This window comes from Aethalodelphis obliquidens, unplaced genomic scaffold (assembly GCF_003676395.1).
Source record: "Aethalodelphis obliquidens isolate GAN/ISIS:26980383/991018 unplaced genomic scaffold, ASM367639v1 scaffold19, whole genome shotgun sequence".
NCBI classification, from domain to species: domain Eukaryota; kingdom Metazoa; phylum Chordata; class Mammalia; order Artiodactyla; family Delphinidae; genus Aethalodelphis; species Aethalodelphis obliquidens.
In genome coordinates, this window is record NW_020837963.1 from 5,719,002 (window position 1) to 5,745,112 (window position 26,111).

The 26,111-nt window shown below is 35.4% G+C and overlaps 1 protein-coding gene across 1 annotated transcript in view; it reads right to left on the reverse strand.

Moving 5' to 3' along the window:
- DYM (dymeclin) overlaps positions 1-26,111 on the reverse strand; it is a 370,766-nt gene that overhangs the window by 222,070 nt on the left and 122,585 nt on the right. The window contains exons 9-11 of the mRNA XM_027118470.1: positions 14,641-14,823; positions 11,017-11,195; positions 9,053-9,178 (exon numbers count right to left, since the gene is read on the reverse strand). Of these exons, the coding sequence (XP_026974271.1) occupies positions 9,053-9,178; positions 11,017-11,195; positions 14,641-14,823 (488 nt within the window). The remainder of the gene's footprint in view (positions 1-9,052; positions 9,179-11,016; positions 11,196-14,640; positions 14,824-26,111) is intronic.

Below are 26,111 nucleotides of genomic sequence, written 5' to 3' on the forward strand. Positions count from 1 at the left end.
TAGGTAATTTATGCCATTAAAATATTGTACTTCTTTTAGATTAATTCCTGGGTTTCACTGTAGTTTTACTGCCATTGTAAGTAGTATCCCTATATCACATTTTGAAGTCCTTTGTTATTAGTATGCAGATATAGTATTTATTTTGTATACTGATTTCTGACCCAGAAAATTTGTTCCACTTTCCTAACAGTTCTAATATTAGAGTCTTGAATTTTCTATGTAGTCAGTCATAACATCTACAAATACTGACATTTAGATTTCCTTTCTTTTTAATTTTAAAATCATTTATAGCTTGTTCTAGTCTTAATGACCTGCTTAGAATTCTGGTACAACATTGAGAAGTGGTAATAAAGGGCATACACACTTTGTTCTGACTTTCAAGGGAAGACTTTTAAAATTCCCCAATCAAATATAATACTTAACTATAGGTTTTGGTAGATATCTTCTGTTGAGACAAGGAATTTCCTTTCTACCCTTATTTTGTTAAGGTTTTTTAAAATCATAAATAAGTACTGACTTTTATCAAATGCTTTTCCTGCATCCGTTGAGGTGATTATATGTCTTTTTTACTCTTAAATTAATAAATTACATTAAGATATTTTCTAATATGAAACCATCCTTGCATTCCTGCAATACTTGGTATTGACAGACATACTCTTTTTCCTATCTTGCTTTATTCCATTTTACCATATTAGATTTATAAGCTTTGTGACTACATTTGTGTCAGTATTGCTTCTCAATTCGAAATCCACTCTTCTTTGCCCTGCTTTGTGATACCAAAGCTGAACACTGTAGACATTTCTCCTTTGTTGGCTGTCTTGATGTTAAGTTTCATCAACAGAGGACATTTGGAAGGACACCTCAACATCAGAGCAAGAGGAAAGCTCTTTCTTCCCTTCTTCAATGTAGTGTTTTCCATGCAGTAGCCAACAACAGATCAGCATGGGGGACCTTGTAACGTTTACCTAAGTGACCTTCACAGTTCCACTTTGGCCCACATCCTCTGACATGTTTCTTCACTGCTGGCAAACTGCATATTCCTGGGACAACCAGGTCCTCTTCCTCAGATATCTGGCCCACAGCTTTGGATGCATATGGGGAAGCTTCCTTTAAATTTCTAAATTCCTTCCTCCTCCTCTGTCAGATTAATGATAACAGTTACTTTTTGCACTTGTCTTTTCTATCCTCTTTAGAGTTGGCAGTTTCTTTCTTAAAAGACTAAATATACTAAATATTTTAGGTTTGCAGGCCATATAGTCTCTGTCACCCATGACTCGACTCTACTGTTGTCACTTGAGAGCAGCTGTGGAGACTACATTAACAAATAGTTGTGGCTGTTCTACAATAAAGTTTTATTTACAAAAAACAAGCAGCTGGCCTGCTGGCCATACTTTGCTGAATTCCTTCAATAGTCTATTGGTGCTGATGGTAATGATGACAGGTAAGAATGAATTACAATAATTCACTATCTGTCAACTGAAAATTTGATATGAATACCACAGCAATGTAGTAGATCAGTAGAATAGTGATATGCAAGAAGTGATTTTTTTTCTTATTAGAAATAGAAAGTGAAGCAGGTAGTAATTTTGCACATTACAGTATTTGGGTTTAATATGAAAATTTACCAATTTAGAACAAGTTGAACACATATATTCAACATGAAAGATACTTTCGATTGTATTAGTACATAAGAAATTTCAAATTTCTCAGCTTGTTTATTATTTTACTTTATTTTTCATGTTCAACCTGGTTTGAAGGATAGTTATTCTACTTTAATTACATATGATCAGCAATTACACTTGCATGGTACCCAAGTGCTCAAAAGCTTTATGCGCTATGGGATTTTTCTATATTTCTTAATGAAACTAGTATCTTAAGACTCATCAGCATAATCATGACACTTTGCTGTAACATATAATCTTCTGCATGTCTCTTGGTACATATGTACATACATTTCTTTGCATATATACCTAGTAGAATTGCTGGATGTTTGTTCAACATGTTCAAATTAGGTAGAAAATGACAATGAGTTTACCAAAGGAGTTGTAACAATTCAAAACCCCACCAGCAGCTCCTCATCCTACCCAATATTAGGTATCATCATCCTTTTTAATTTTAGTCATTCTGGTAGGTGTATACTGGTACCTCATTGTGGCTTTAATTTGCAATTCCCTAATTACAAATGAAGTTTTTAAAACACTTTTTAATATGTCTATTGACCATTTAGATACTGTCCTTTTTGAAGTGCTTCTTCAAGCCTGCTGTTCATTTTATTACTGTGTCTTTTTCTTACTGGTTTGTAGGCGTTCATTATATATGTTAAATATAAGCCATTTGTGAGTAATATATATATAGCAATATCTTCTTCCACTATCTGGCTTGATTTTTCATTCTCTTACTAGTATTTTTTGATAAATAAATTTTAAATTTTAATCTAGTTTGGTTTATTAATCTTTTCTTTTATTGCTAATGCTTGCAGAGGCCTGTTTGAGAATCTTTCCTTGTCCCCAAATCATGAAGATATTCTCCTCCATTATCTTCCAGAAGCTTTACTGTTTTGTTCCTTATATTAACATCTAGAATTCATCAGAAATTGGTTTTTGTGTATGGAGTGAGTAGGGGATCAGGTTCATTTTTTCCCCATATGGATAACTAACCATTTAATGAAAAGACCTTTCTCTGTGGCAACCTTTGAAACAAGCTGTGTTCACATATAGAGTTCTCATATCCAGTAGATCAAGTCCTCCTACTTTGTTCCTCTTCTACAAGGGCATTTCAGCTATTCTTGGCCCTTTTCACTTCTAAGTAAATTGTAGAATTTACACATACATTTACACTCTCACATTCAAAAGAAAAATACTTCGAAGGGGGGAATTTCATTAAATATATATATCAATATAGGGGTAAAGATATCCTTGCAATAGTAATATTTCTAATGCATTAACATAAAAGTCTACATTTATTTCAGTTTTCTTTAATCTTTCTCAATGTTTTAGAATTTTCTAAGTAGAGATCATACACATCTTTCACCACATTTATTCTAAGGTGTTTGATATCTTACTATCATGCTATTGTAAAAGGTATTGTATTGTTTGATATCTTACTATCATGCTATTGTAAAAGGTATCTTTTAAAAAAATCCATATTCTACTTATTGCTGGTATGAGAAATACAATTTTTTTAAGATTGATCTTACATCCACCAATTTTACTAAACTCACTTACTAACTCTAACATTTTATATATAGATTTCTTTGAATTTTCTATCTATACAATCATATCATCTGAAAAAAGTTTTATTTGCTTTCTAGTATTACATATTTTAGTTATTTTTCTTTCCATAATACACTGAATAGACCTCCAATCACATGTTCAATAGAGTATTGTTAGCAGATACCCTTGACTTGTTCATGATCTCAGAATGAAGACTTTTAACATTTTATCATTAGATATGATGCTTAACACAGTTGTTATTTCTTTTTTTGGTAGATACCCTTCATCAGATTAAGAATTTTCCTCCTGATTCATTGTTTTGTTTTTTGTTTGTTTGCTTATTTGTTTTCTTTGTTTTTTTTTTGTTTTTTTTTGCGGTACGTGGGCCTCTCACTGTTGTGGCCTCTCCCATTGCGGAGCACAGGCTCCAGATGCGCAGGCTCAGTGGCCATGGCTCACGGGCCCAGCCGCTCCACGGCATGTGGGATCTTCCCAGACCAGGGCATGAACCCGTGTCCCCTGTATCGGCAGGCGGCCTCTCAACCACTGCACCACCAGGGAAGCCCCTGCTTATTTGTTTTTAAAGAATAAAGAGACTGAATTTTACACAATACTTTCTTGGTATCTATTTAGATTTATCATTTGACAGTTCTCCTTTATTCTGTTAAAATGATGAATTACATTCATCGTTTTCCAAATGTTAAGCCAACCTTTCATTCCTGAATAAATTCACCTTGATTATGACATGTTATCATTTCACATATTGTTGGTTCAGTTTGTTTATATTTTGTTTCTTCTTTCCTATTTGCATAAATGACACGTGCCTGCAATTTTCCTTAAATTTTGTTAAATTTGGTATCAAGATTTGTTGGCCTCCTAAAATGAGTTGGAAACAGTTCCCTTTTTTCTACCAACTAGAGAGCTTCTATAAGACTGGTGTTATTTCTTCCTTCAATTTTCAGAAGAATTCATAGGTAAAAAATCATCTGTGCCTACAATTTTCTATTTAGGATGATTTTACATTACAAAGCCAATTTCTTTAATATAAACAATTATTTTGATTTTCTGTTCCTTCTGTGAGCTTTGCTTAAGTTTTTTCTAGAGGGGGAGGGGATGTGTCCATTTCATGTAACATTTAAATTTTATGGTATAAAATTACTTGTATCAATAGTATCCTCTGAGGATTTTTAAATATCTGTGGAATCTTTCCTGATCTCCTCTTATGCACTTGCACTCTCAATAATAAATGTTTGTAGTTTTTTTTCTTGATCATCTTTCTAGGGATTTATCAATCTTACTAGTTTCATATATTTTGCTTGTAATAGAAAAGCAGAAAGATATAAAATCAAAGATCTAAGCTTCTACCTAAAGAATTGAAAAAAAAAAGAACAAGTAAAGCTTAAGCAAGCAGAAGAAAGGAAATAAAGCGCAGACATTAATGACATTTTTAAAAATTGAGAAAATTCAATGGAATCAAAAGTTGGTCCTTTGAAAAGATTTTAACGGAGGAAAGGAAGAAAGGGAGAATGGGAGGGAGGGAGAAGGAGAGGGAAAAAAGAAAGGAGAAGAGAAGAGGAGAGAGAAGAGAAGAGAAGAGAAGAGAAGAGAAGAGAAGAGAAGGGAAGGGAAGGGAAGGGAAGGGAAGAGAAGAGAAGAGAAGAGAAGAGAAGAGAAGAGAAGAGAAGAGAAGAGAAGAGAAGAAAAACCTCTAGCCAGATAGATGAAGAATAAGAGAGAAAAGACACACATTCCAATACCAAGATTGAGAGAGGTTAACATCTCTATGGCCATTACAGATATTAAAAGGTAATAAGTTTAAAAAAAAGGTAATAAGAATGTATTATGAACAACTAATGACAATGAATGCAATACCTTAGAAGTGTACAAATACCTTGAAATACACAAAGTACCAAAGCTCAAAACTTAACCAAATTGTATATGAAAATATATATAAAAGGATACTACATCATGGCCAAGCGCAGTTTATCCCATGAATGCAAGGTTGATTTAATATTCAAAAATTAATCAGTATATAATTCACTATATTTACAGACTGGAAAAAAATCCACGTGATTCAGAATATATAAAGAAGCCTTACAAGTCAATACTAAGACAAAAATCCAATTTTTAAAAAAGGAGGTATGGGGGGCTTCCCTGGTGGCGCAGTGGTTGAGAGTCTGCCTGCCAATGCAGGGGACACGGGTTCAAGCCCTGGTCTGGGAGGATCCCACATGCCGCAGAGCGGCTGGGCCCGTGAGCCACAATTACTGAGCCTGCACGTCTGGAGCCTGTGCTCCGCAGCAAGAGAGGCCACGATAGTGAGAGGCCTGCGCACCATGATGAAGAGTGGCCCCCGCTTGCTACAGCTGGAGAAAGCCCTCGCACAGAAACGAAGACCCAACACAGCCATAAACAGATAAATAAATAAATTTAAAAAAAAAAAAGGAGGTATGGCTAAACAAGGCAACGTGAGGGACATCCCTGTGGTGATGGAATTGCTCTGAATCATGACTATTTCAAAGTCCATGTCTTGGTTGTGGTACTATACTACTGTTTTGCAATTATAGCTGTCACTGAGTGAAAGCAGGTAAAAGGTACATGGGATCTCTCTGAATTTTTCTTACAACTACAATTTAAAAATAAGAAGTATAATTTAAAACAATGGGGAAAAACTTGGAAAATACTTCACAAAAGCAAATATATAAGCACATGAAAAGTACATGAAAAATGCTCAGTAACAATGGGTATTAAGAAATGATAATTCTAACCAGAATAAGATACCAGAATATATTTCACAGACAGCTAGGGCCACAGTGGATGATTCCATGTAGAGAACTTTGCAAAAACACTTGACTTACTCATTTTTACTATTACACATAAAAAGGAAAAGGATAAAAGTAAACAGATCAACAAGAAAGTTAGACTCTAGAGAAAAAGAACAATTTGTTTAAACACCTGAATATCATCTAGAATATCCTGAAATCCTTATGGAATGGACTTGAATGTTGACTGAATCTAATGCCTTCCCTATCTTACCATCCCTGTTTTGGCAGTCAGTAAAATTCAATTTTAATGCAAAATCCTGTGCTAACTTAAAATTGTTTTAATTACCAAATGTAATGAAGATACAAAAAAGTACACAAAATAATATAATAAAAAGTATATCCACTGTTAAATTATGTCAAATCTTAATATTTTGGTCAGATATGGTTCAAAGTTTTGTGTGGTTACTTCTTTTACTTTTGTTTTTGCTGCTGTTGAAGTGAAAAGAATATTACAGAGCTAGGGGAAGCCCCACTGTGCACCCTTCCCCATTTTCATTCCCCTTTCTTGCTCTGATATAGCCAGTACCCTGACTGTTTTACTTTGCATGTTCCACACATTTTCAATATTATAAACAGTGCTTTAGATGACCACTAAAAAGCATGTCCTCTCTGCAAATGTGCAAGAGTCTTCCTAGATAACCTTGGAGTGAAATGCTGACTTGTGGGGTATACACAGCTTCAATTTTACCTGTATCCCTTAAAACTAAACACACACCTGTCTTATGACCCAGCAATTCTACTCCTAGGTATATGCCCAAAAGGATGAGTGCACATGTCCATCAAAATACATGTTCAAAAATGTGCACAGCTGCTTTAGCAAAAATAGCCCCAAAGTGGGGAAAAAAAAGCCCAATATCCACCAAGAAGGGCATGAATATATATACTGTGGCATATTCATACAATGGAATAGTACACAGCAATAATAAAGAACAAACTAATGATACAGTAACATGGGTGAATTTCAGCAACACTATCTTCAGTGAAAGAAGCCAAAATAAAAGAGAACACCCTAATTTCATTTCCTAATGCCCAGTAATAGTAAAAGCATTTTTCGTGTACTTTGCATGTGCTTACATATCTTCTTTTGAAAAGTATTTTTCCAAATTTCTCCCCAATGTTTTAAATTATACTTTTTTATTTTGAAATAATTGTAGTTTTAAGAAAAATGCAGAGATATCCCATGTATCCTTTACCCATTTTCCCCCAGTGACAACTATAATTCAAGGAGAAGCAAAAACTAATCTATTAGGAGGGAATTCAGAAGGTAGTTTGGTGTGGGATATTGACCAGAATAGGGCAAAAGGGAGTCTTCTACTATGCTAGAAATGTTCAATAACTTGATCTGGGTGGTAATAATACAGGTATATATATATATACATAGAAACTCATAAGTTGTACCTTTAAAATTCGTGTACTTTCTGTTTTATACTTCAATTTTAAAATGTTTTTTAAAAATCATCTGGTTTTTCAACTTCTTATCAAAAGAAAGATAAATACTAGTTTAAAAAAAAACTAAGTGCAAATATTTTCTCTCATGGTACTTTACTAAATAAAAGAATCAAAAAAATGTGTATGTTTTATCCTCTTTCTACAGTGTCAAGATCCCTTAAACCTTAGTTGAAATGATGGTCACGCTACGTAAGAGGCAAAAATAGTTTCAACAGGAACAGCAGAGAAGAGTAAAGATGACATGAAAGCTCTACTGAAGAAGAAGGTGTCTGTACCCAAAGAAGAGTGAGACCCCTATAGCCCCATTCTCCCAATCGACTCCCACACTAGACTGGAAGAATCCCTTCTCAGAAATTGATCAATTACCCCAAAAGAAAAGGCCTACAGTGAGTAGGACACCCAGAGAAATAGAATATGTAGAGCTCATTACGCTGAAGAAGTCTTGCCCACACACAGAACTTGCAATCAACATTTTAGTGCATGCTCCTCGATAGAAACAGATAAGCAAGAATCACCACACATTTCAGGAAAGCCTCCAACGAGGACTAAGACAGGAGCCAAAGATGAAAATGAAACGGAGAAAATATGCAGTATGTTTTAATAGCTTTAGAGGGGGTTCTCGGTTCTGCTAAAGTTGGGAGTTGCATTAGTGACTGGTAAATGAATATAAAACAGGGCAATGATGTGCTACAGAAAAATTAAAACATGTACAAGAAAGGAAATACAATTATCATACACTCCATCTGAGGGTAGAATAATAGTTAACAAAATCATGATAATGTAAAAGCTGAGTTAACCAAAAACGATAATAAGATGGAAGAAGGAAAAAGTCTCTGTGCTGGAAAGGGGTCTAGGAACCCAGAGGGAACACTCAAGATGTGCAGGAGGGAGAGCAGTTAATCTCTAAATCTGAAAAATCAAGAAATAACAATATAAGCATGTTATTTAGAAACATGGAAAGAGCTCACAGCATTTGTCTTTGGAGAGTGGTAATCAGGTATGGGGTAGACATGGGGTCTGCTAGTTTGCATTAAAACCTAGTACTTCTGTGTAAGTTTTAAAACTATGTACATGTATTCCTTTGACACAAAGAAAATACCAAAGAGGAAGATAAAATCAGTTTGGGAATGGAACTCACAAACAGGACTAAAATGTAAAGAGTTAAATTATACTACACTATTTTACATTGTTTTACAAAACAATTTTCAGTCCTCTTCTTCTTCCCTATTCTTTCACTCATTCTATATAAAAGGAGCAAACCTGTTTGATAATTTCTGCCACAACTAAAAAGTGGAAATGGAGAGGAAAAATGATCTCACTGCAGCAAAAACATTCCTATCAATTACTAAAGAAACTATTTTGACAGAGTTTTTAATAGTAGCTAATGGTCATTCAAAAAAAAAAAGCATCACTTCATAAATCTAAAGAAAGGCACACCATTTCTAAGTCAGGGACTTGCAGAAATATCTACCAGAAGGAAAAGAAGGAAGTAGGGTACTAAGGGTAGTAAATTTTATGGAGTGACATATCTGTTCTGTAACTCCGATTGAAGTGAAGGTAACTTACCACTTCATGAATGGATCTATTGAAGCCATCATCTTCTGTAAGGATCAACAATACTATAAGGGCCATATAGACATGGTGTGAATTTCTTTCTTCCACATGATACAGAATCTCGAGAATTGGTAAAACCTAGTGAACAAAAATTTTAATTTACTATTACCATTACTTTATTATAAAACCAATGTTTTAAACCTCTATACTTTTATCATGTACCCTTTGCTTTAATTTCATAAACCAGCCTGTGACTGAAAGTACTTTCCATTTGTATAACTAAGGGACCACCAGAGAAAAGCATCCTCTTCTGCAAAGGTCTGCCGCCATGTAAAGGTTGGGTTTACAGAGACCATTTAGGCTCATGGTCAACACGTGACACTCAATAGAGGCGATTTGGCCTCCAGCCTAGCAGGGACTTACACAATAAGGTATTCTTACAAACAATGCAATATATCAAGCATTACCTTCTTAACAGCAAAGATTGTAGGATAAAGGAACTGTTAACAACAAAATCAGATCAGCATAGTGAATTTCCTACCAGTAACATATTTTCTAATCACAGACTCAACAAATTATAGAAGAAAAAGGAAAGGGAAGGACATCAGTTAAAACATTATAAAAGTAATCTATGCAAGACATTAAAAACAAAAACTAATATACAAGCCCCACCTCACCCCATCCCAGCCCCCCAAAAAATCCCCAAACAAAACCTTTTAACTTTTCACTGGTGTTGCCATCATATACAGACAACTGTTCCCCTGCATGATCTTTTGTACCAACATCCTTACCATGGAACTTTCTAGAGCCGATGATGTCATGGGCTTTCTGCTTATTCCCATCATTTTCCTCAGGCTACATCATGTTCAGAATTGTCTCTGCTTATATTCACTCACCCATTAGTAAATAAGCCTTTTCTTTACAAGTTTTTACTCACATGAGCAGTACACTGTCACACCCAATTTTGCTATTTAAGCCAACGTTTTCCACATATAGCTGGTGCGCAGATGGGTTCGTTCATCACATTTTTTTGTCCTTAGTGTCACTCTGACATAGAATATGCTCTTCAAATAAATTCTAATATTCCATGTTTACTCATTATTTTCATGTTTAATGCTGAAAAAAAGTGGCCACCAAATCCCTGGTGAATCCTGCTATCACTCTATAAAACTTGGTGCAGAGGGGACATTCCTGTTGCCACCAGCAAGCTGCCAGCTATTTCAGAGATGTTCACAATTTTATTAATGCATGAACAGTCCAACATTATCTATAATTATGTATTTCAAACATGACATCAACACCTTAGTGAGGCAGCTTACTTTTCATAGAAACATTTTTGTTTACACATTAGTTATAATGGAAATCAATAATTGCCCATAGGAGTTGGAACCAATTTCACTCACATAGTAAAGGGTAATGTACATTTATATGATATCTGGCAACGGTACCTTAAAATAACTATAACACTCCAGGAACTGAGTTCAGACAGCCTTAGTGTCAAAGCCTGTTGAAGGGATAGGACACTTGGGAAACTGAGTTGAAAAATCACCCTTCCTTTTAGCCATACTCATCAGGAATATGCGACAACTGTGACCAGCTACTTGAATTTAGTGAGCAGGCACTTAGTAGTGGAAAGGAACCAAAAGGGTATAAAAATCTTCTTGACAATGGCAGCCAGTGCTTCTTGGAGGACTTCATCCAGGCTGAATCATGGGCAGTGGGTGGCTGTTAAGGACCTGAAGGACAGGGAAGTTTGCTGTGCTGTGTGCTCTCTTGCTCTGCACTGTGACGCCATCTCTACGTACACTGTCTCCTACACTGTAAAACTCATACCTCTGCCTTTGCCTGGTGGCATCTCCCTATCAACCTCTTGACTATCACTTTTGCAACCAGGCAAATATACATATCCTCTTGGGAAAAGAAATTACTCTTCAAAATATTATAAAATATAAAACCATGTTTAATATGATACTTACAAGATTTTCCATATCTGTGCGAGCCAACATGTATGTTCTAATATTACTATTCTGATGGAGCAATGTATACAAAAGAAGAGTTGCTTGATCAGATGTCTGCTGTTCACACAGGGCCATATACAAACTGTTAAAGTTAATCTGGAAAGCATGTGGAATTGACGAGGGGAAAGGACTGCTATCTGGAATATGGAAAACACAAAATTTTTTAAAATATTACATCTATTTTCTAGACTGTGCCTGATATTAAATAATAAAAGTACTGTTAATGTATACAATTCAGTTCCCATTAATTTTGTGTAAGTTGCTACATTTCAGGCTCAAAATTTCAATTTGTATTCTAAATTCTACCTAAAAAACAACTACACTAAAACATGACTACAGTTGATAACACAGTACTGTACATTTGAAATTTGCTAAGAGAGTAGAACTGAAATGTTCTCACCAAAAACAAAAGAAACAAAAACAAACAAAAAAACAACCACACACACACAAAACACAAAAACCCAACCCAACCTAAACTCAGACAATTTATTTCTCTGTACTATCTAAACCACAGCTTTCCAATGATTATAAATATATGAGCAAATACCATGTAACAGAGTGACTTTTTTTTTAAAGCCAAGTATAAAAAAACACTAAGTCACGCAGTTTGACTCCACTACTATTTTTGCATTAACATAGCTGAATTAAATTGTCAATAAAAATATGAGCTTAAATAAATACAGCTCTGGGGGTAGGCAAAAAAAAACAACCAACCTTTAATATATACAATTTAACCACAACATTGAAATGTTTTGTTACCAAAACTAAAGGGCCATCAGTCCTAAATAAAAATATCTAGAGACAAACAGAAAATTCTCTTGTAAGATAAGAGTTTAAAAGAAAAAAAAACTGCCTTGAAGCTAAGTTAATTTTTTTCAAATGAATTATCATGGCTGAAGTATCCATCAATGTCATCAATCCATTTATGAAGAAAATAGCTAGGAGAACATATAATTTAGATAATTTTAAAATGATATCAAAATCAGTATGTTCAATATTAGCTTCTATAATAGAACATATCAAACCTAAGACAACTCTTGGAAAACATAAAACATTTTTGTTTAAAGGAAAACTTAAAACTAATTGACTACAACCACTGAGAAAAATTTTTTTAAAGTAGAGTTACTGGAATGATGAAAAGCATAAATTACAACCCACATAGGGAAAATTCTTGATATTCCAAAACTGACATAGCCCCTTTCCTACAGTTTACTGGATTTGTTTAAAAACGGAAGCAAGCAAGGTTAGGAAGTTTAAAAGGAGGTAAAGCTAGGTCAACTGACTTAGAGAAAATTATAGTCTCATCAGATAAAACACTGGAACATAACAGCACAAAGAGCTGATATTTTAATGTGTTTTGACAAGTCCGCATAAAGAATTGTTTTTTTAAAGACCCAGAACCACTAGCAAAACAAAACAAAACAAAATTTTAAAAAACCACTGCTTTAACATTTCCAGAAGCTGTGCTCTTATGGAAAAGAAACGTGTGCCAACAAAATCTTTACAACAGCACAGTCCTATGTCTCTCAGATTTTCCTTTTTAACCTTTTTATTTGTGAGAAGAATGCATCTAAAAAATGTCTTCAACTTTACTACAAAGTGCCCTCACTTTTCCTTCCACATTCAGAACATAGGTTATTTTTTCAATCCTAGCACTGTATTTTTGACACTTACAAAAATAATTGTTTTGTAAGACTGACCTATATTTTTGCAAAGGATGGCAAAAAGGAAGTGTTGAATATATTGTGAGTATGCAAATATTACAGGATTTACAGAAGACTTGGTGGAGGAAGATGCTGGACACACTACACCTCTTTACAATGGAAGCAGAATAACACAGGTTCATCAACCTGTATTATACCTGACTACAAATGGAATACATATGTTGCGTGTCTATATGTTACTAGCTAGTAAGCGCTATGAACCAGCCATTATACTGACAGCTTTATGTGTATTATCCTTTATTTAACCCATATGACAACCATGTCATTACTCTGACCAGTTTTACAAAGGATGAAATAGAGGCTTAGAGAGATTAAGCAACTTTTCCAAGATCATCCATGAGTAAACACAGATCAGCTCCTGTTGTTTTCACCACATTATACTGTTTCTTACAACAGCAGCAATAATTTAGTGAGTCCGTCCTATGATAAATGCTCATTTAATTCTTCTAAGAAGCTTATGAGGTAGAGATTATAATCCCTGCTTCACAAATAAGGAAACTAGTATATAAAGAATATAATCTGGGATATGAACCCAGGTCAGTCTAACCCTAAAGCCAATGTTCTGAATCACACTGTTCTGTACCACAGTCTCCCAAAAGATGACTCTCCCAAGAAGGTTCAACCCTAAACAGTATCATTTGGCCAGAGCAGCAAAAGTAATAATAGCAGATACCATATACTGAACACCTGCTATGTTGCAAAATCTGAGCTAATCATTTCAAAACCTTACCTTGTTTGGTACTTATACAAATCCTATTAGGTGATACTATCTTCATTTTACAGAAAAGGCCATTGAGGCTTATTGAGATTAAGCAAACTGTGAAAGGCCTCACAGCTTTGAAGTGACAGGAGTGTGACATGAAGTCAGGTCAGCTTGACTCCAAACCTTCCTTTTTTAACCCTAAAGTCACACTGTCACCAAGAAGAGTACAGCAATGAGAATAGAAAATACTATTAGATACATGAGTTTTCATTTCTTATCTATCTCATTGTTAGAGACTCATATCCTCCTGCAAATAATAATGCCAGAAATGGCAAAGGCTCAACAAACACTGTCTGTAAGAAACGTATACTAGAACAGCTCTGGAAAGGAACAAACAAAGAGCACCAGAAGTGTTAAAAATCTTCCTAGCCAATAACTGCACTTCTTACCCAACTTAATTATATTAGTGTTGGATGGATTTTGAAAATCTAGCTACCATATTAATCTTGCTTTTAGAGTATAACCTTTTGATGAGTGATTACTGCTTCAACATGGAACTATCTGCGCGTGCTCTACTTCAGGGTTTTAGCAAATTACAGCCTACAGGCACCCCACCACCTGTTTTGGAAATAAAGTTTTACTGGAACCCAGTCATGCTCATTTGCTTATGTATTACCTATGCTGCTTTTATGCTACAATGGCAGTTAAGAGGTGGTGACAGAGACCACAAAAGCCATCTGCCCCTTTGCAGAAAAAGTCTGCTGAGTTCTGCTCCTATCTTTAGTTATATAAAACCCTAAATGGAATATAGATTTTAAATTAAAAATTTCAAATAATGTATCATTTGGAGTTTTCTAGGTTAATTCCTATCCCTAATAGGTAGGACAGGTGGATCTAAATTAAGCACATGCTGGCTTGGTTATCTCTGAAAGAAATGTAAATATAATTGGATATAAAGAACCACAGCCCTCATCTAAGATTTACGTGACCTTCCTGAGAACATACACAGAAAATTTAGTTTTTCTCATTTTTAACCAACATGAAAATATACAACTTGACAGTCATCTCCACAAGTGAAAGTACACAATACGGGGTAAACAATACCCTCTTTCCTCATTAGAAAGACTATTCAGAGGAAAAAAAAATACCACAAACCTTGTGTATTCTTAAAGGACATGATGGCCTGTCTGTAGGGGTTTGGTGCATCTGCAGCATCTGTCAGGTTGGCCAGAATCAGCAGAAGCAGGAGACTCTGGTTGGCCAGAGGGGAAGAAACTTCTGGAGCAGCAGCCGCTTTGCTGCCCACACCGCCCAGTGTGAAAACAGTCCAGAGTCCAGCTTGAGAAGAAAACACACAATTAAAATGTGCTGGGACTAGGGGCAGGACAGGAATAAAGACGCAGATGTAGAGAATGGACTTGAGGACACAGGGAGGGGGAAGGGAAAGCTGGGACGAAGTGAGAGAGTGGCATGGACCAAATGTAAAATAGCTAGCTAGTGGGAAGCAGCCGCATAGCACAGGGAGATCAGCTGGGTGCTTTGTGACCACCTAGAGGGGTGGGATAGGGAGGGTGGGAGGGAGACGCAAGAGGGAGGAGATATGGGAACATATGTATATGTATAACTGATTCACTTTGTTATAAAGCAGAAACTAATGTACCATTGTAAAGCAATTACACTCCAATAAAGATGTTAAAATAAATAAATAAATAAAAATAAAAATACAACTCTGGTGGAAAACTACAAAAAAGAAATGTGCTGGGACTTGTAAGATGAATCTATTTCTGTACAATATTCCATACTTTCTCACATTTTAAAGTTTGAAATAACACTCCCTTTTTTGATTATGAAAGTAAAACAAGTCCATAGTTTGGAAATTCTCATATTGTCCAAGGACATACAAATTTTAAAGACTGTCATTCCCTATTCCCATAATTCCACTTCCATTTCCCATAGATAACCAAGATAATATTAAGTTTCTTATGTATCTTTCTAAATTTTTCTTTACATATCAAAACATACACATAATTATAAAAAAATTTCACATACAACTTTATACCAATATATTTGGAAACCTAAGCAAAATATTAAAATATCTAGGAGAAAACAAAATTGTCCAAAGAAGATGAAAGCCTGAATGGACAAATAACCTTGTAAGAGTGTAAACCAGAGTCAAAGAGCCAATCCTTAAAAACCATCCAAGTCCAGATTTTTTTTTTTTTTTTACAAATAAGTCTACCAAACCCTCAAAGTACAGACAATTCTCATACTATATATGCAGTGCCAAAGTACAGAACAAGAATCATAGCTACATACTCATTTGACAAGGCCAGAAAAATCTCCTTGATACAGAAACTGGATTAAAAAATGCATTTAATCACATTAAAAAACAACTTAGGAATAGACCTAGCCAAGGAGGTGAAAGACTTACATGTAAGGAGGTTCATCAGAAAACTAAAACTAGAATTACCATATGATCCAGAAATCCCACTCCTGGGCATATGCCCAGAGAAAACCGTAATTCGAAAGGATACATGCACCCCAAAGTTCACAGCGGACAGCGGCAGTATTTACAATAGCCAAGACACGGAAACAACCTAAATGTCCAAGCACAGATGAACGGATAAAGATGTGGCGCATATATACAACAGAATACTACTCAGCCATAAAAAAGAACAAAATAACGCCATTTGCAGCAACATGGATGCAAGTAGAGATGATCATACTAAGTGAAACAAGTCAGAAAGAGAAAGACTATCACTTATATGTGGAATCTAAAATATGACACAAATGAACCTATCTATGAAACAGAGACAGAATCACGGACATAGAGAAGAGACTGGCGGTTGCCAAGGGGGAGGGTGCGGGGGAGGAATGGAGTGGGAGGTTGGGGCTAGTAGATGTAAGCTGTTATATATGGAATGGACAGACAACAAGGTCCTACTGTGTAGCACAGAGAACTATATTCAATGTCACATGATAAACCATAATGGAAAAGAATATTTTAAAAAAAGAATGAATATATATGTATAACTGAATCACTTTGCTGTACAGCAGTAATTAACACATTATATATAAATCAACTGTACTTCAGTTAAAAACAAACCAAAAGAATAAGTGATCACTACACATCACAAATTTAAATTTATTCAAAACAATGTTCATGACATAGTTGGGAAACTTGAGGCATTTAATAAGAAAATCAAAATTATATAAGAAAGTAAAACCAGTAGCCAAGTATTACTTGCTTTGGGACTGATTTGTTGTCTATCTTAACATCTTTAAAAATTTCCAGTCACTTCCTTCCACTCAGAGTATGCTCCATGACTGCCTACCCCTATATCCACCACTGTGTGTTCGAGGATTGCAAGCAAAGAAAAACACAATTAGAAAGTTCAATCTGCAAACAAAAAAAAAAAAACCACAAAATGCTCTCCAAGGTAAAATATAAGTGTTTTATTTTTGGGGGGGATTCTCTTTCACAGCTGTGCATCTTCATTACTAGGAGAAATAAGAGTTGACTAGCACCGGACAAATTTCACAAACAAAATTCTGACTCGCTTTTAACAGAACTTGAAGTCTTCTTCCCCCCCACCCCCCTTCAAGTTTTTTCAACAGGGCTGCAAAGCTGCTTATAATGTCAACAAATGAACATTTTATTGAGAAGCTATCCCACTCCACCCCCACCGGACAGACAGCCTTCCTTCCTTTCTCTGATAAATATTACTGCTATGTGGCCTTTCCTTACAGGGAGAAATGAGGCAGCCTGCCACTGCCTACATTGTAGTTTAAACTGGCCATAATACTGGACCAGAATTCTTCCAAAAGTTTGTTTCTTTTTGCTGATCCAAGCCTCTGATCTATGACCCAAGAATCTTAGTGGAACTGCATTTTCCTGTTGGCAAAAAAAAGCTTCTCTCCACCAAAAAAATAAGGGAAAGTTACAGTGTATTTCCTTCTGTTCTAAAAACCAAATTAAGGATGGTCTCCAAAGTTTTTTAATTGTATCCCTCAGGTCCTCCGAATAAATGCTTAAAATAAAATTCATCTAACTAAAACTAAAAAAGTACTGAAATTAACTAAAAGAAAAAATCTAGTGTTGATGATTCCACCTTTTAAAAGTAGTGACTCAAGATTATTTATCCTTAACAATAAAAATGTGAGAAAAATATGAAGTATGACAAACTGAAACATCAATAAAATAATAACCAAAGGAAAAAGAACTCTCATTTTAAGAAATTTTGAACTCAAAAGTAAACTATTAAGACAACGAAATTAAGGTAAATTACTGTTTTTTATATTACTAAACATGCCACTTGCCACTATAACTGATTTCTTGTATCTAAAAAATACATTACAGAACACTAATTATTCAAGCAAAACTATACAAAAAAAATACATGATAACATACTATACTGTCATCCATAGTTATAAAAATCTGCTAAAAGGGTCATATTCATATATTTTGAGACTGTAATACTGTAACAAAACAGAGACCATGAAGAAATTAAGGAGAAAGCAGGTCAGCTATTACAAATACGTATGAAAATTCTGCTAGAGACATTTTAATTAACACAGATAAAAGGGTAATCAGTCAATAAATAGGTAGTGAGTGCCTAATTAGGGTTAGGCTCTATGCCAGGTATAAAAAATACAAAGAAGAAAAAAATTATACTTTGTCTTTGAGGAGGTTAGAGAAAGGGGAAGCAAATATTCATACTAATTTTCATTGCCATAATGATCCAACAAATATACCTAACTCTTCAAACATCTATACTTTTCCTATATAAGTACAGAGAAATAAGGGCAGGCAGTTTCACCAATAAAGTTACTGAACATGCATCCCAGGGCAAACACTGGGGCAGAGTAACTATCTGATCCCAATACCATGCTCTCTTTCCTTTTATTAATAAAAGCCCTGAGCTTTAGCTGGGCAGAACTACATTTCCCAATCTTTCTTACAGGAAACTATGGCCATATGACTAAATTCCAGCCAACGAGATGTGACTGGGAGCAGCCCATGCGAGTTTTAGATTATATCCTTAAAAGGAAATTATTTTCTCTTCAAATCCTCACCCTTCCCATAGGCTAGAACCCAGGTAGAGTGGTGGGCCGACAGATTTGACTTTGTGCACGAGGATACCACCAAGGGAATGGCAAAACAAGACAGAAGGAACTCTGGTCCCTGGATGACCTCAGGAAGCAAACCTGCCTACACCCCTGGACTAGCGTAGACTTCTACGTGAGAGAAATATTAATCTTCTATCTTTTTTAAGCCACTGGTATCTGATTTCTATTAAAAGCCAAACCAATATCCTAACACAATTATGTGTTATAAAGTTCCAAAATATTATTGCTTGGTTAGAGACTTTTTTTTTCCCAAACAATAGTTAAAAAAAAATTTTTGCATATCAAAAATTTATTTAAGTTTTTAAGATAATTATAGATTCATATGCTCTTGTAAAAAAAATGCACACCTTTTTATCCAATTTCCTCTAAGGGTAACATCTTACAAACCTATAGTACAGTATCACAATCAGGATTTAACACTGACACCATCAAAATACAGAACAATTCCATCACCAGTTAGGAACATTTGTATGGGAAAAAATATCTGATGATCACTAAACTTCTTTGAAGTTAATTTCTTTTAAGGGTCACATACCAGCCACAGAGGAAATGTACCATCGTGGATTAGGCAAAGTGCAAGAAACTGGATTAGACACTAAAGAACCCAAAGACAATGAGGCCCTATCCATGAAGTTTATAGTCTAAAGGAGAAATGGACATGGAAAAGACAAGCAAATAAATAAATGGTAATGAGTTTGCAGGGAGAAAAAGAATGTTACCTAAATGTCAGGATGACCCTGGAAGAAAAAACAGTTGAGAAATAACTCAGAAATCAATGTGTAGAACTGACCATTGGTTTAGACTTTTTCCAAGTTTACAATTAACCAGAGAAGCCATTCTACTTCCCCCCAGTTTCAAAAAATTTTCTTTCATTTCTTTTTCCTACTTTCTTTCTTGCTTAGAGCATCCTTTAAGGTCCAAATCAGAGTCGTCTATTCTAATGAAGCAAAAACATGACTGCTTTTACAGCACTTTGATTATATAGCTCTCTCCAGCATTGTACTTACCACAGTCTGAAATTGGTTATACTTATGTATGTAACTTAGGCACAAATCTTCCTGTGGACTCCTTGATAGAAAATAGCTACATCTTTTTCATGTTTCATATTCCTTAGAGGGTTCCAACTTACAAACTTAATTTGTTCCTTTACTTCAACTTTACTTTCTTTCTTACTTCAGTTACTTACCAAAGGTTATTTTTACAATGTGTAAGACTGATTTTATATTTGATATTTTAAAAGTATATAAATAATATAGATTTTATATTTGCTATTTAAAGGAAAAGCATGCTGTTTTTAAAGTTCTAAATGTAAGTGTCAAAAGTTGGCTTTAGGGCTTCCCTGGTGGCGCAGTGGTTGAGAGTCCGCCTGCCGATGCAGGGGACACAGGTTCGTGCCCCGGTCCGGGAGGATCCCACATGCCGCGGAGCGGCTGGGCCCGTGAGCCATGGCCGCTGAGCCTGCGCGTCCGGAGCCTGGGCTCCGCAGCGGGAGAGGCCACAACAGTGAGAGGCCCGCGTACCGGGGGAAAAAAAAAAAAAAAAAAAAAGTTGGCTTTAGTCCTATATTTTAAATTATAATACTTTAATGCTGATGAGAATACTAGGAGACAGGTGTTTTCAGACACCAGTGGTAGGACTGTAAATGGGTACGCACCATCTTTGGGAAAGGCAGTCAAGTAACGTGCATCACAAACATTAACAATACGCAGATTATTTGGCCTAACAAGTCCAATTCCACAATTTATTCTAAAGAATGAATACAAAGATCATATTAAAGAGCTATCCATCTTAAAACTCAAGAGAAACATATACACTTAAATACTGAATAAGAAGAAACTGGCTGAATTAATTGTGACATAACTCATCAACACAAGAGAAAACCAAGCCCATGGTTAGAAATCCAGGCATATCACCCAGAATGTCAACAAGGTTAACATTTTCCCAGTAGAATGTCAGCTAGTTTTTAATATCTAAACTTCCTAGAATATATCACTCAGTTTAATCCTTTTCAACTAGTGTTCATAAAATAATCTTTTATATTTGTATCTCCAAAACTCAAAACATTTTAAACAAAATAACGTACTGGGGGAGAGGGGGAATCAAATTTCATTACAAAGATAACCGGTGTGACAGAATTGTTGACATTTTGAAACTGAACTGAGTGTTTAAAAAAAAAAAACAAAAAAAACGAGATGAATGTCTCAGATGTTGTTCATAACTAACAGGGCATCTTAGTGCCCTGCCCTGTGTGAGCCATTCTCCACCACTGGGCACACATACTAAATGTGTTTCCTAAGACCTTTCACACTGAGCCCTTGATTTTTCTAAGTGTTATACAATAAGAGGTAAAAGTTGTAAAGAAGAGTGAGGAAAAAAATGACTAAATGGAAGAGAAGAGATTACTATTTAAATCATCACTTTCATCAGGAAGCCATGTTTTAAGCATTTTATATAAAAACACACTAGTTTGTTAAACACTGGCATTTAATGTGGTTTAAAAAACTGGTTGAGTTATTATATACACTATAATTTTTAAAATTTAAAATAATGGTATTTAAATAGGTTCCAGATCAGTATTTTTGGCATAATGTCTGATTTTTGTGATTACTGATATTAAGTGGTAGATACCTGCATTGCATAACTAGTTTGGAGGGTCAGTTGTTAGGGTCTGACTACAAAGGAACACAAGGAGACTTTTTAAGATGATGGAAATGTTCAAAATCTTATGGTTATGGTGGTTATTACATGACTATACATATTTGCTAAAACTAACAGAAGGTAAATTTTACTGTGTATAAATTATATCTCAATAAACATGACTCCATCCTTTCCCTCTCCAAAAACATGTTGGGCATGGATGTGGAGCAAGTTGAACTCTCATATACTCTATAGTGAGAGAGTAAATTGGTGAAAATAATTTGGAAAACTGTTTAACTGTAACCACTATACTTGAATGATGTACAGCTAGGACCCAGCAATTTGCCTAATTATTATACCTAATAAAATGCTTACATTATGTGCAGACATGTACAAAAATACACATAGCAGCATTATTTTAACAGGCAAAAGTTAGAAATAATCAAATGTGTAATAATCATATACATTACAGTATGAAGGATAAATAAAATATGGGATAGTCTTAAGATGAAATAATATATAGTAATCAAAATGAACAAAATATGCTTCATGCAAAAACATGAAAGAACTTTACGAACCAAAGAAGATGCCAAAGAATACACAGCATGTGATTCCATCTATATAAAGTTCAAAACTAATCTGCGGGGCTAGAAGTCACAACAGTGGTTTCCCATGCAGTTGGTAGAGGACAGCGATTAGGAGAGTGCACGAGCGGGTTTCTGGGACGCTGGGATTACTTGACCTGACTGGTAATGACATGTATGTTCATTCACTTTATGACAATGAATTGAGCTATACACTAATTGTACACTTTTCTATATGTTAAACTTACATTAAAATGTTTACCACTAAGAAAACCCAGTATGCATTCCTTTTTGTAAGATGATAAGTATATACCAGAATGCTCACAGTGGTTACCTTTGATTACAGGAACTAAAGGTGATTTGTTTTTCTCATTAGAATGCTTTGATTTCTAAAATGATAATGTAGTAAAAGAAACCATAAAATTTGAAAAATATTTACATATCTTTAGAACAATATTTCTTAAAAGAAATATATTAAAATGTTAGTTTATTGAGGAAAACATACCCTGTTTGATATTATATCTTTATTAAAGGGCACAGTCCTCAAGTACCTCTCTATGTAATCAGCCTATATGTTAAAAAAACATTCTTTAGCAATTTATTTTTTTCATTTGAAAATGAATATAAAACAGCAACATACACAATCTTGAACTACAGCCAATCATACTACAGTGCTAGAGGAAAGGGGGAAGGGTGGTGGGAAGGTCACTAATATTTTCACTTTTTTACATGTGTTTACATTTAAAGCACTCTTAAAGTATCTGGTGACTGCTAGTTCCTAAAACAGTTCTGAGTCAAATTCAATTTTCCTAACACAAAACAACATGATATTAAAACCCCCAGCCTGTCTCCCAAAAGGAATGCTTTGACCATCTCAAAAAAGAGAAAAAAAAACACCACAAAAGAACAGAGGAAAAAAAAAGAACAGAGGAAAATGTTTTAAAAACTCATAGCACACTAAAACATTTTATCCACCTTTGTGGTCTGAAATCTTTCAGAACCTCTGATTTATAATCCAGCATAATATAAGCCATATGAAACTTTAAAAGTCTTACTCCTTTAGAACAGAACTATTAAAGAAAAACTGAAAAAGCATCCACTGAAATAATTCAGTGTTCATGAAGATAACACCTGTTTTCAAAAAGGAGAAACAATGAAAGGTAACAGAATTCACTGGTCTAAGTAAAACTCTAGAATCACATATCCTTAAAATAAACATTTATGAGAACCTAAGATGAGCCAGGTACTATAGTAAAGTGTACAGTATGAAGGGAAACAAAATGAATAAAAAATCTAGTGTCCTCTGAGATAAATCCCATCTCATACCCCCATGCAAAAACATTAAATAAATTAAATCTGATGCAAGAAATAAGAAAGGGGCACTGTGCCTGTACACTCAGAGGACAGATAGCCCTTCCCTTGAACAGGTCCATATCTGGTTCCCCAGTAACCTCATTCCATCTGTCCTGAGGTTGTCCCCTAAAGCAGTGTTTCCCAAAATGGCGCACAGACCACTGATGAAGTGAGAGATGGTTAAGTGTGGCACTTCTTAAAAATCTTCAAGAGTTATATGTATATTAGAAATATATAAACTAGGATATCAATCTCAATTTTCAAGGACTTCACCATGTAATATAAGGATAGAGTAAACAATATGCTTAAATTTTTGAAAAAGTGAGGTAAGTAAACTGGAATTCAAGCTGTACTCATATAAGACAAAATCATGGTGGTTGCATGGATGTGGGTGAAGTTGGGGAAATATTCCTGTAGGAAAACAGAGAAGTCCTCACATCACAGCTCTAAGCATCTGGCAGTGTATACTTACACAGAAGTCCCACTCTTCAAACCAAAAAAGCCCTGTTCCCACAACATTTTCCCATGGTACATGATCTCTAACCCCTCAATACCCTGGCCACCTTTCCATCTGCTGGCAATGAGGCATCCCCAACAAAACATAAAATAGAGGTATATGTGTTAATGATGGAAGAGAAACATAAGTACCTTTCAACAAGCTTTAACCAAATACAACCATTCACCCCTCCTTCAGCTGAGGAAATCCAACAGTGTAGTATGTCACCCCTGTGAAAATTAAAGGGCCTTATTAGGGCTAGAGCTCTCACCGTTACTGCAAACAGTACTGCGCACTGTTACTCTCTTATACATGGCTGTACTACTTCATACACTTGGCCTGCATGACTGTCTTCCCTGCTAGACTGTGGGTTGCTTGACATGGGTGTCTCCCTTCTTCACTGTGGTTTGATTCCTTTGCACCCTGACAATGTAATTTTTTATATTATATTAAATAGGAAATGAGTAATTTTTAATTTTACAAACTGAATTTTTTATATTTTATGTAAAAATATTCATACAAAATTCTTTACTTTCTCCAAATAAAAATCAGGATTGAAGTCTGAATTATGCAAGAGATTTTGTCAAAAACTACCTATACTAATAAGTTTATTAACTTTAACAGTATCAATAACCAAAAAGAATCCATTTGGAATCTACAAATAGATTTCTAACAGTACAATCTTAGAATGAGTGCCTACATTAGCATTCAACTTCCACTTGTGAAAGAGTAAATATAAATCAAACGACTATAACAAAATATGCAGAATAGATTTATTCCCACCTCAGTAACAGTCATTTTTTCCATATAGCTTTCCAGCTGTTACTCTCCTGGGCATTAAAAACTGAGAATCTGTGAGTAACTATTACTGTTTGGTTGAAAGTGACATTCAAGGAAAGATGGGAAGAATTTCTTCCAAAACTCGGACCACTTTGAAATGAATTTTTAAATGCCTTAAAGGCAGCAACAGCAACATCATCTACCATCAAAGGATAAGAAGAGTAAGATAAGAGCTTAGGAGGGACTAGGAAAGTAGAATCTATGAAAAGAGAGCACATTCATAAATATTTGAAAAAGACAATTCCAAATTAATGAATCCAGAGAGTTCCCAAGATACAAATGGTCCCCAAATGAAAGCTACAGGTAGTAAATGCAAATAAGAGTGAACACTATATCAAATGGTCTGAAAGTACTCATGAGATTGAAGAAATATCCACAGAGCATTCAATACAATCCAACCAGCAGTTAATAAACACACACTAACACTAACGGTCTCCAAAGTAGGTGAGCAAAGAAAATACCAGAACTTTGTGTTTCATCTAAGAAATATGAAGACCCTAAGCCTCAGCAGTACACATTACTCAGACTGGCACTGGTGCTCACACTCAGCCCACCTGTCAGAAGTCACATGCCATGCCAGTAATCCAGGTACCCTGAGTGGAGTCCTGCCCGCAACAGGGGGGAAAGAGGCACGTGCTCCTTCCTTCTCTTGCAGCATAAGGAGACATACTGTGGTGTAGCGTGCTTGAATACATTATCTAGGTTTAACTAAACTGACTCTCGTAAAAATCTATTTTAAAAATAATGGAACCAGGGATTCCCTGGTGGCGCAGTGGTTAAGAATCCACCTGCCAATGCAGGGGACACGGGTTCAATCCCTGGTTCGGGAAGATTCCACATGCCATAGAGCAACTAAGCCTGTGCGCCAAAAATACTGAGCCTGCGTTCTAGAGCCCGCAAGCCACAACTACTGAAGCCCACGCGCCTAGAGCCCATGCTCCGCAACAAGAGAAGCTACAGCAATGAGAAGCCCACGCACCGCAACGAAGAGTAGTTCCTGCTTACCGCAACTAGAGAAAGCCTGCGTGCAGCAATGAAGACCCAACACAGCTTATCAGTAAATAAAATAAATAAATTTATTAAATAAGTAAAGACTACTATACACAAGGGACTGTTGTGGGGAGAGGTAGTGAAAGAAAGAGGGGAAGAAAAAGAGCAGTTTCTGCCATTAAACGGTGATCTATACAAATTATCAAATTTATAACTCACCAAGAATTATCATTTACCTAATTTTACACATAAAGAAATTACACTCAAAGAGGCCAAGTTCCTTACGCACATAATAGAGCTAAGCGGGTCTGCACCCACAGTGCTGAGTCTATAGCAGATGCTCTCCCCCACTACCCTCACTGCCCCTCCAGCTCCAAAACAATAAACGGGGTCCCCTGGCCTCCACTGGGTATTACAAGTTTAAAATTTACCGCAAGTCAGATCTTCAAGCACTTGGGATATAACAGGCCTAAATTCAATCTGTTTGCTATAAGGAATAGCATTCTGTGGTTTACAGTGAGTCTGGTCTCAAATTATCTTGCCAGACAGAAGTCTCTCCCGCTCTTCAGCCTCATCCACGGAACCCCCCCCCCCCC